The sequence below is a fragment of the Triticum aestivum genome, chromosome 3B (genome assembly GCF_018294505.1).
Source record: "Triticum aestivum cultivar Chinese Spring chromosome 3B, IWGSC CS RefSeq v2.1, whole genome shotgun sequence".
Taxonomy (NCBI): domain Eukaryota; kingdom Viridiplantae; phylum Streptophyta; class Magnoliopsida; order Poales; family Poaceae; genus Triticum; species Triticum aestivum.
In genome coordinates this window covers 101,421,462-101,432,976 of record NC_057801.1, presented here as the reverse complement: position 1 = coordinate 101,432,976, position 11,515 = coordinate 101,421,462, and the positions used below count along the sequence as shown (strand labels likewise).

The following is an 11,515-nucleotide window of genomic DNA, read 5'->3' as shown; positions in this document are numbered from 1 at the left end:
CAAATGACCAAGGCCTCAAGTCCCTCTTACGAGCGTTCCAGAAGGAGAAGTGCATCATCAACCTGTTGCACGTCAAGTGTTTTCAGAAGCCACTCCTGCTGTGAATGTCTCTGAGTCTAAAGCACTAGCTACTGAAGACAATCCGGCTGCATCAGCCGATAACGAACGACAAGAAGAACGTGTCTCTACACCCCCATTCCTGAAGAAGTTGTTCACGATGTGAAAGTATCTGTGCCTGACCCTCCAGCTCAGCAAGTGGAGGTTGAAAATGTTGAAGCTGCCACGACCAACGACAATGAAGCCGATGACGCTGTCATGGCTGACGCTGATGTGGAGCTTGAACCAACCAGTGCTCCTGAAGCTAATGAGGCCACTGCACCTGAAGCTAATGAGGCAACTGCTCCTGAAGCACCTGTTGTGCAGCCTGAAGCCTCAGTTGCTGCCATTGCTCCTGTTCCGCCACCAATGCCCTACACAATCGAGCAAGCATACAACCATGGCGAGCTAATCACAGTAAGATGGCCCGTTCTGGTCCCTCCGCCTAATGTCTCTGGTCCTCAGTTTGACTATCACATTGAGCATAGGCCTCAGGTCCAGAAGCCCAAGCCAAGACTACCAAGGTTTCCAGGTACTGCAAACTCACCAAGGTCTTTCAATGCAAATGGCTTCAAGAGCCACAACACATTCTTTGACAGCTCAAAGAACCCCTACACGAAGCCAAGAATATCATCAGATCGGTTCTGGAGTCATCAGCAGCGAAGCTATTACTCCTGTGTTCTGTATGTTCAAGGGCGCATTTTCCCTCATATGCGCCTCGACACTAAAGCCATTACTGGACTACCCTGCTTAGAAGAAGCACTTGACTGCTTTCGTGATGCTGGGCTACTCAGTTTTGTCACAGATAAAGAACAATGGAATGAAGAGCTATTGCTTCAATTCTATGCTACTCTACACATTCGCGGCTACAACACAGATATCAAGACATGGATTCTAGAGTGGATGACAGGAAATGTTCATCATGAAGCCAAAGCTCTCAACATCATTGAGCTTACAGGCCTATCCACTCCCGAAGAACTCTATGAACCTGGTTGTCAAAATCACCGCAATGTCAGATGTTGAGCATGATGAAGCCTTTGCCACGTGATGCTGAATATCCAACGGAGTTCTTTGTTGAAGACCTTGAGTATCTGCCACGCACCATATATCACATCATCAGGCGAACTCTATGGCCTATCAAAGGACATTCATCGGCGGCAAAGCTTGAAGGAGCTATGAAGACTTTGGTCTTCTACATTCTCAATGGCATCAGCTTCAATGCGCAAGAATTCTTCATCAGGCAACTGGCTGCATCTGGATCGGATCTGTTTGGTCTGAAGTTTTATGCTCCATGGGTCATGCGCCTCATCAAGCGACACTCATCTGTCAACTATCAACCTTCTGCTCGCAATCATGTGATTTTTCTACCAGAGATTGATATGTCAGTTGAAGCTATATACCCTGAACCTGCCAAGAAGCCTCTGTGTCTTCAGAATGCCGAGCACCAAAGCTTCACTCAACCCATTGAAGGTGTTCAAGCAGTAACATGAATCTATCCATTGGCTGGAAATACTCGTCTGCCTCATCGAGCACCTACTGAAGCCACTGAAAGCACCATTGCCCAAAGGCCTCGGAAGCGTTCTCGCGTTCTCAATGACCGAGAACTTCTTGTGGCCCTTCATCAGAAACAGGATAAACATCACTTTTGGCTCAAAAGACAGATGCAAAGCCTCTTGGTGGATGTAAATCGCATTCGCAACCTTGCCACCAAGAATGCCTTTTTTGCTCATGAAACTTGTCGGCGATCATGGAAGAGCCTGACCCTGCTTAGTGCTGAAGCATATCTTCAAGACGATGGCTTCAATGAACGATTCCAGTTTGACTCCACTCCTCCACGGACTGCTGTCCTACGTCGTACTCCATCTCTTGAAGACTCTGAATATTCTTCCTCCGCGGCAACTATCAATGCCAGAGTGATCGATGACGAAGATGATGCTACTTCACCACCTCCTACTTCTGCATGCATCAACACTGCACCAAGTTCGTCTGCACCGCCAAACGACAACGACAACCCTGCTACTTCAACTACTCCTCATGAGGATGAGTAGATGCTCTATGTCTTCAAACCTTTTTGGTCATTACTGACAAAAGGGGGAGAAGCGTATGAGTTTGATAGTCTTCAAGCGGGTTCATATGGACGGTTGCATTATATTTTTGCCTCGTGCTTACAACTCTTGCTTTTTAAAACATTTGGTTCTTTGAGTTGTAACACCTAAACTTGATGGCCGTCTGCTACTTATTTGCTTTACTGTGATGCGATGATAAATTCCGCATGTGCGATGATAACTTCTGCACTTAGATTATCCTGCAGACGTCCATTTTTCATTATGCATGTCATCCTATATGCTATATCATTTCATGCATGATGAATTATCTTCATAAGTTGAAGTGGATCTCCACAAGTACAACCTGCCATGTGCATTTGCATTCCAAAAGCAAAATTACTTATATGCACATCTTTAGGGGGAGCCCTTGCTACTTATGAAGACAATTTCCTATCCTTTACAATTTCACATACTTTATCCCCGTTGAAAACTTCAACCAGTTTGTCATCAATCACCAAAAAGGGGAAGATTGTAAGTGCATCTAGTGCCACCCCTAGTTGGTTTTGGAGTATTGACGACAAAGTTGGTTGAGGGACTAATGCGTTTGTGAGAATTGCAGGATAACGCAGGTCGTGTCCCTCATTGATTCGGTTTACCTACCGGAGATGACCCCTGAAAATGTATGAAGACATTGAAGACAATGGTGGTATGAGAAGATATTCATATTGAAGACTATGACATGAGAAGACATTGCGTGAAGACTATGGAGCGCGAAGACTGTGTGGTTTCATTGTTTCCTCTTCTTCTTTGTTGAGTCATAGGAACCACCGTACTGTTAAGTGGGGTCCAAGTAAACTAAGTCAGAGTGACTGAAGTGATGCTCAACCCAAATCCTATGTCTTCGAGCGAAGACAATGAGAGCAAATCTTATCCAGAGCTGGATGAGTCAGCTTTGCTTGTAGCCCAAGTAAAGTTGCCGTGTGTGTTTGAAATCTAACCGTTGGAACACGTGTCAGTTCCTTAGTGACCCAGGGTCATTTCGGACATACCAGGTCGGGTTTCCTTGTGGCTATAAATAGCCCACCCCCTACACCATAAATTGGTGGCTGCTCAGAGTTAGTTTACGGCTTTTGTCGTTTTGAGAGCAACCCACCTTGGCATGCACGACATCCACCACGAGCTTCCACGCTTGAACTGCTCCGGCGCCCAGATCCCTGGCATGTCCCTGAGCGACGACGACTCCTCGTCCTGCAGCGCCGGCGTGACGCGAGTGGCCTCGGTGATGAGGTGGCCTCCGGGGGTGGCATGGTGTGAGGAGGAAGAAGCAGGGGCACGATGGCAGACGGCGGCGGCGGGAGCAAGCTGTGGCACCACCCTCTCTCTACTCATTTGGGCACGACCTATCAGAGTCGATGTCTAGCTAATAGGGCAAGATGGGCTCCCTATGGGATAAGTGGGCTAGCCTGATTATTATTTTTTCTTTTCAATGGGAGCCCACTAAAGAAAAATAAGTGAGATGGGGTAATTAGTCCCGCTCCCACTTAATCTCACCTTCACCAGCCTGATGTAAAAATGATGAAGGGGCCACCTGGGTGATCTTTTGTTCGTTCCTTTTAACATTGTGCCGGTTTGAATAAAGCTTTGCGAGGTTGCCTAAAAAAGGCGATGCTGCAACTGCTGCTATAGATGTAAAAAAAATTACTCAAGTCTTCTCACTTGATGTAAATTTGTATCACCTGCCACGCTCGAGCAAAAACACAAACGGCGGCGCAAAAGCCCAACCGACCCTAAACTTTCCTTTTCACCTACCCACGCGCGACTGCCGTGCCGCCACTCACGCCCGCACCGCACCCCGCCGCCGCCGAAACCCACCCGCCTCACCCCGCCGCACCCCTAAATTATACTATTAATGTAAGGTTCAAGTCGAGATACATCCTTAGATTTTACCTGAATGCACATCACGTGATGTGAGGGTTGGTATTTTCTGCAAGTGTTTCGAGGATGAACCTGTCTGGAGCAAGAATGGAGTTCTCCGGCCGTATCAAAGAAGGAAATTGTCCATCTTAGAGATTTGTCCACCAGGTGCACCATTTTGAATTACTCTGCTACTTCACCACATAATCCAATCTTCTTCGGATTCCAGAAGCACAACTTTCTTCTTCTTGCTAATGTCTAACGTGTGCCTTTGAAAAGCACAGCAAGTCTGAAACTTCCGTCAGTTGGAATAACTCGAGAAAGATGACAAAACTCAAGAGCGTCTTTAGCTGGCCACAGCATCGATTTCAGATTTATTTAGGTAATACAAGTACCAGTTCCTGAACTGAAAACACCTACGTACAGTAACCATGAGCACTTGCACTTGCGACAGCAGTGGACTCAACTGGAGGATTTATTCAGAGTTCAGTGGACTCAAATGGAGGATTTATTCAGAGTTCAGTACATGTGAACTTTCACATGACCTCATTAAGCTGGATGGGCATCTTGTAAAGACCTGGTGTGTTCACTGAGGATTCGGCGGGCGGTTATTTGCGGCGAAAAGCCTAGCTCCCCACACAAGAAGCTCCTTACTAGTGTCATCCTTGTGCACAATTACCTCTATAAAGCACTGGCTGTCCTTGTGAGGTCCTAGGGATGCCTCAATTGCCTCCTCCAGTTCCTCCTCCGTTTGAACCTATACAGACACAGGTGTGAAATGTCGTCGCAATGCGGTGTTTTAGAAAATCTTTTGGCCGTATATAAATACATTCTGCAATTAATTGCGTCACCAACCTTTGCAGTACAGCATTTTCCCTCGCCATTATGGAATGCTTTCACCAAGCCGGTGTAGTTCCAATTCTTGATGACATTGTAAGGACCGTCGTGGATCTTCACCTCGATGGTGTAACCCCCGTTGTTTATGAGGAAGATGATGTTGTTCTGTCCCCACCGGAGCATCGTCGACACTTCTTGTGACGTCACCTATATACCAGTCCAACGACAAAATTGTTAGCTACATACTCCCTCCGTTCCAAAATAGATGACCCAACTTTATACTAAAGTTAGTACAAAGTTGAGTCATCTATTTTGGAACGGGGAGAGCAGTATATATTTTGAAAATCTTTAAATATAAAATAAGATAGAAGGTTTGGTGATTCTGATTTCGTTTTTGTACCTGAAAGCTGCCATCTCCAATGAGGGAAATGACTCGCTTATCCTTAGCAGCCTGCGCATATCCCAGAGTAGCCCCGACCGACCAACCAATTGATCCATATTGCAGCTGACATTCATACCTGCCAATAGAAAATGGTGTTAAATTGAAAATAAACCCAACAGAATACATCCTATCTATTGACACAAGCATGGCTTGTGAGTTGTCATCAGTGTGAAAAATAGTCTAGATTTCTATCATTCATTTTGTGTGCTAATTTCCAACAGTATATTGTCATGTCCTACTAGACACTGGCATTCAGTGGCTACTGGGCGTTTGGCTATCAAGTCCAGCCATACATCTTGTCCTCCCCGACTGTCCCAAGAAACAAACTCGGTATCCTTATCCACCACCGAAGCGGAATACATTGCCGCTGGTTCATGTTGTGCTCAATTACTTTGGATGACCCAAACTCTTAAAGATTATGGGATATATGTGAAACATGTTTCTTTGCTTTGTGACAATGAAAGTGCTATTAAGATTGCTCACAATCCCGTACAACACTCTCGAACTAAGCACATTGAAGTTTTTCATCATTTCATTCGAGATCATGTTGCTAAGGGTGATATTAACCTTAAGCATGTTCACGCGACAAGCAATTGGCGGATATATTCACTAAACCACTTAATGAGAAAGTGTTTTGCAGGTTGAGAGGTGAATTGAACATCATTGATGCCTCAAACTTGGAGTAGGAACTCCATTGGGATACATGCAAGACATGAGCCTATGACTTATCCTTGATATTTCTCTCATGATGATGATCACATATCTTGGATCTATTTGCACCCTTGCATGTTACCTAACCCATGTAGGTACTTGGATGGATCTAAATCTATGAGATTGCAACTCATTCACATCTTGAGCAATCTCTACATCACCAAGTCTCTACTTTACGGTGGTTGAAGACAAGGAAGCATAAAACCCTTCAAATATATCCTTTGACAAATTCCTATATCAAATTTCATGATTGTCATTTTGGATACACAAGTGCTTTTCCTTGTAAATCTAATCCATGTAGGTAGATGAACTCCAATTACAAGTGGTGCTCCAAATGAACTACATCAACATTGAGCATCCCACACAAGTTCAACTACATGATCAAGTTCAAACACCATCACCCAAGGTATGTTATTCCATCTTAGAGAAGCTTTACCCCAAGTCATAGGTCAAAGCAACTCAACAAGATGTGAATACATCAAGATGCTTAAATGAAAAATGGCAACCCCATTTTGAGCTTAAACGATGAGTATGGCCTATGATCAAGTGTCCTCACTTGACTCCTAAGTCAATATACTCTAACATAGGTGACTTTGTCGCCGACCTATTCTAGATGAAGTTCTCTAGTGTTTCTCCTTGTTATTGCATTTTGTCTCATGCATATTTGTTCCTCTTTAAAAGAACTTCATCTAGACTTATTCTCTTTTACTTCTGTTCTGCATTTCTCTGCACCCAATTCTTTGCAAATCCTTTAGATAATTCCCTGGAAATTCTTATGAGATCTTATTTGCTTAGTGAGCTAAGGTGACTAGTGCATTTTCTCTGAGATGAACTCGGACAAACCGACTATCCTCTTTCGGTCAAACCGAAACTTCTCGGTGCCACCGAAGGAATCAACTCGGAGCAGGCGATTTAAATGCTGAGAAATCACTCTGTCACTACATTCTGCACATTTTGTTCCAGCTCCACTCGATGATTCTTATCCTCTACCAACATCATATTTTATGTGCTGCTTTGCTCTCTGACTCAAGGACCAAACCTATTTTGACTCACACTCTAGAAGACCCTTCTTGAAAATTGATGTCAAAGGGGGAGAGAGAGTTCACATCAAAGCTAAATCACTCCAACAGGGGGAGAGAGCAACAGGGTGAGAGAGACATTCTTTTTCTTTTCAAAAGAAAGACCTCAGTTTCTTGGTATTCAAAGAGAAGAGAAGTTACATGTCTTTAGAGAGGAAGGACATGTTCATATTGTTTTTGTGTTTGCTTTGCTCTGATTTTCTATTCCCTATCTTCTCCTAATATCCATTATGAGATTCAGGGGGAGCAAGACATCTAAGGGAAGAAAATCTTGAAATTCATTGCATATCTTTACCTTTGGGGACATGTCTACACTCAATAGAGTATCTAAGTACTCACTCTACACATGTCATCCCAAATCTTGGTACTCTTGTGATTTACTGCTCTTGCTCTGCTTAGTAGATGTTTCTGTGTTGTCTAACCTTGTTTACTTAGGTTCATCTCTTCCAAATCCAGTTCAAGACCACAAGGTAAGTATATGCATCACACTCATGTGCATGAAGATCTCTTGCTAATGTACATATTGTTTGCAAGAAGGACTCATAAGCATGAAGGTACATTTCCCATGTTCACATCATTTGCTCTGATGCATATAGCCAAGATACATGTAACTCATNCCATTGAGAGCTAAGTGTGTGAACACGATTTGGTAAAGGTAGCGGTGAGAGGCCATGTAGGAGTACATGGTGGGTTGTCTCATTGCAGCCGTCCTCAGGAACTGAGTTCTGTGTTTGTGATCCATGATTCAGCTACTACCACGCATTGGGCCTGAAACCAATGGACCCTCTCGGCTTCTTAATCACCCTTGTCCTCTGTCCAGGAGTTGCAAGTAGTTTCTGGTGTTTGTAGTATGCTGGAGGCCGTGCGCAGCGCTGACCGTAGGGGTGGGCTGTGATGCGGTAGGCACGTGGCACGGTGTACCGGGCGCCCGTTTGGTGTCTCGGGAACCCTGTTCACATCGTTTGGGGCTGTGAGCGAAACTCCGGCCGGATCTCCTCATGGATGGAACCCGAATAGGCGATAAACCTGGACTAGAGACTTGAGTGTTTAGGCAGGCCGTGGCCGACACCCACGTTGGGCTTCCGCTTGAAGGTTGCCGAGTACATGTCGTGTAAACGGCGGTAAGTGGTGAGAGCGTGTGTGAAGAAGTACACCCCTGCAGGGTTAACATCATCTATTCGAATAGCCGTGTCCGCGGAGAAGGACTTCTGGGTTGCTTATATCAGTTCATAGACAAGTGAAAGTGGATACTCTAAAATACGCAAGATAAGCGTGAGTGCTATGGATGGCGTTCTCGTAGGGAGACGGGAGCGGATCCATAGCGGTGTATTGATATGGTGAATATGTGGACTCGTGTGCGCCACCTCAAAAGAGTTACATTGCAGTCGTAGTTCAGGATAGCCACCGAGTCAAAGCTGGCTTGCTGCAGTTAAACCCCACCATCTCCTTTGTTGATAATGATGCATATGTAGTTAGTTCTGATGTAAGTCTTGCTGGGTACATTTGTACTCACGTTTGCCTATTTTATGTTTTGCAGAGAGACTTCGGTCTCACTAGTAGTTCCACGTGGACTTCGACGTTTAGCTTGTTACCTCAGCTACGATCTTGTGCCCTTGGCAGGATCTGGTAGATAGTCAGGCTTTCAAGCCTTTTTCATTTATAGATGTCTGTACTCAAACATGATAGCTTCCGCATGTGCTTTGACTTGTATGCTCTGATTGTTGGGTCATGAGACCTATGTTTGTAATATCTCGCTCCTCGGAGCCTATTGATTAAATACTTGAGTCTTAGAGTCATGTTGTGATGCCATGTTGTATTTGCACATATNAGTTCAAGACCACAAGGTAAGTATATGCATCACACTCATGTGCATGAAGATCTCTTGCTAATGTACATATTGTTTGCAAGAAGGACTCATAAGCATGAAGGTACATTTCCCATGTTCACATCATTTGCTCTGATGCATATAGCCAAGATACATGTAACTCATTGCTTGCTCTGTCATGTTTATGCACTCACATGATCCTATGTTCCATATTTACATGGTTGCATACATGTAAGGGGAGCCTATGCATGTTACATGTCCTTCCAAAGCCTTACTTGCCTTTCTTTATATCTTTATCTAAAGCTTTGATGTATGCTGTCATCAATTACCAAAAAGAAGGAGATTGAAAGCACAAGTGCTCCCCGGGTGATTTTGGTAATTAATGTCAACATGTCTCTTGTTGGACTAATACTTTCATCTAGTATATTTCAGATAAGTTCAACAGTGGAGTGGCATGGACAAAAGGATGTGGAACCCGTTCAAGAAGCTAAGGACAAATGATTTGCTCAAGCTCAAAGCTCAGGACTCTACATTTTTTATTTTAGTGATCCAAGATCACATTAAGTCTATAGGAAAGCCAATACTATTAAAAGGGGATGATGTGTTGCTCAATGGCTTGCTTGCTCAAAATGCTTAGTGATATGCTCCAAAGCCCTCAACCACTTCCTCATATCCACTATGTCCCTAACCAAAAGTCAAACTCGGCCCCACCGATTTGATCCATCCGGCGCCATCGAGTTCAGTTGACATAGCCACTGCCAAAAATCCTAATCAATTCGGTCACACCGATGGGATCTCGTTCTCACCAAGATGGGCTTGCAAACTCTCTGTTGTCTATTGCAATATTTTCGGTCTCACCGAGAAGATATAATCGGTCACACCGAGTTTGCCTGATCAACTCTCTGTTTTGCTTATTACCAAATCAGTCCCACCGAGTTGTGTAATCGGTCAAACCGAGATGAGGTTTTACCCTAACCCTTGCACATCGGTCCCACCGAGTTGATCATATCGGTCCCACCGAAATTGCCTAACGGTCACATATGTACTGAATCGGTCCGACCGAGTTTTCTGATTCGGTCCCACCGAGTTTGGTATAATGTGTGTAACAGTTAGATTTTGTGTGGAGGCTATATATATCCCTCCACCCTCTCCTCATTCGTGAGGGAAAGCCATCAGATCGTGCCTACACTTCCATTATCCATTTTCTGAGAGAGAGCCACCTACTCATGTGTTGAGACCAAGATATTCCAATCCAACCATATGAATCTTGATCTCTAGCCTTCCCTAAGTTGCTTTCCACTCACATCATCTTTTCACCAAATCCAATCCTATGAGAGTGAGTTGAGTGTTGGGGAGACTATCATTTGAAGCACAAGAGCAAGGAGTTCATAATCAACACACCATCTATTACCTTTTGGAGAGTGGTGTCTCCTAGATTGGTTAGGTGTCACTTGGGAGCCTCCGACAAGATTGTGTAGTGAACCAAGGAGTTTGTAAGGGCAAGGAGATCGCCTACTTCGTGAAAATCTACCCTAGTGAGGCAAGTCCATCATGGGTGATGGCCATGGTGGGATAGACAATGTTGCTTCTTCGTGGACCCTTCGTGGGTGGAGCCCTCCATGGACTCGCGCAGCCGTTACCCTTCGTGGGTTGAAGTCTCCATCAACGTGATGTACAATAGCATCACCTATCGAAACCACGACAAAAACATCCGTGTCTCCTATTGCGTTTGCACACTCCAATCACATCCCTTTACTTTCTTGCAAGTTGAATGCTTTACTTTTCGCTGCTCATATACTCTTTGCATGCTTGCTTGATTTGTATTGTGAATGGTTAAACTTATGCTTAAACTCCAACCAAACTTGAAAAACATAAAAACTGCCAACTTTGTGTGTTGAGTGTCTAATCACCCCCCCTATAGACACCTCTTATTGATCCTTTCAGAAACAATGACCTCCGCCCATGCAAAGGCATCGATGGTGTTCTTGGCGGCCCGTCTGAAGGCGTCGATGTCGCCGGGCACGTCCTTGGCCGCCACCCTCCTCGACGACGTGAGCTCCTCGCGACGGCCGTCAAAGCTCATCTGGGGGTTCACCTAATGACTTTGCCTGACGGCGTTGCCAGCGCTGACTGTGGCATGCCAGAGCTGTCGGAAGAAGACAACGCCATTGGCATGCATGACGTCCACCACGAGCTTCCACACTCGAACTGCTCCGGCGCCCAGATCCCTGGCATGTCCCTGAGCGACGACGACTCCTCGTCCTACAGCGCCGGTGTCAGGACCCCGACTCAATGCCACATCGATCTAGCATGTAACGCCTCATATCACTTTGCGGCCTCACGCACGGTATTCCCATGGGTGTCGCCTTACCTTTACCCGGGACCGTTTGCGCCTTTTGGCACACGTATATGACAGTGTTGCTAGCACCCATATGATAAGGAGCCCGGGCTGACATGGCTAGTCGTAACCCCAAAGTGGCACAAACTTACAGGGACAGGCATCCATGACCCAGCATCGAACGTGTCGGTCATCAGCGAGTGAATCCAGGCTGTAGCACTGGGCTAG

General features: G+C 45.2%; 1 protein-coding gene across 1 annotated transcript; it reads right to left on the bottom strand.

Moving 5' to 3' along the window:
- Positions 1-4,641: 4,641 nt before the first annotated feature.
- LOC123067370 (pyruvate decarboxylase 2-like) lies at positions 4,642-11,032 on the bottom strand. The gene is made up of 4 exons (XM_044490192.1): positions 10,875-11,032; positions 5,293-5,410; positions 4,911-5,099; positions 4,642-4,812 (listed from the first exon to the last, which is right to left on the bottom strand). The coding sequence occupies exons 1-4, from the start codon at positions 11,030-11,032 to the stop codon at positions 4,642-4,644; spliced, it is 636 nt and encodes a 211-aa protein (XP_044346127.1).
- Positions 11,033-11,515: the final 483 nt, after the last annotated feature.

What these genes read in the sequence shown, in the direction of transcription:
- LOC123067370 (XM_044490192.1), bottom strand. Translation starts at nt 11,032, where the DNA reads ATGAGCTTTGACGGCCGTCGCGAGGAGCTCACGTCGTCGAGGAGGGTG. An exon ending in TCTGAAAGGATCAATAAGAG is followed by an intron (nt 5,411 to 10,874) that starts GTGTCTATAGGG and finishes TTCTATTGGCAG; the next exon opens with GTATGAATGTCAGCTGCAAT. An exon ending in GAAAATGCTGTACTGCAAAG is followed by an intron (nt 4,813 to 4,910) that starts GTTGGTGACGCA and finishes GTGTCTGTATAG; the next exon opens with GTTCAAACGGAGGAGGAACT.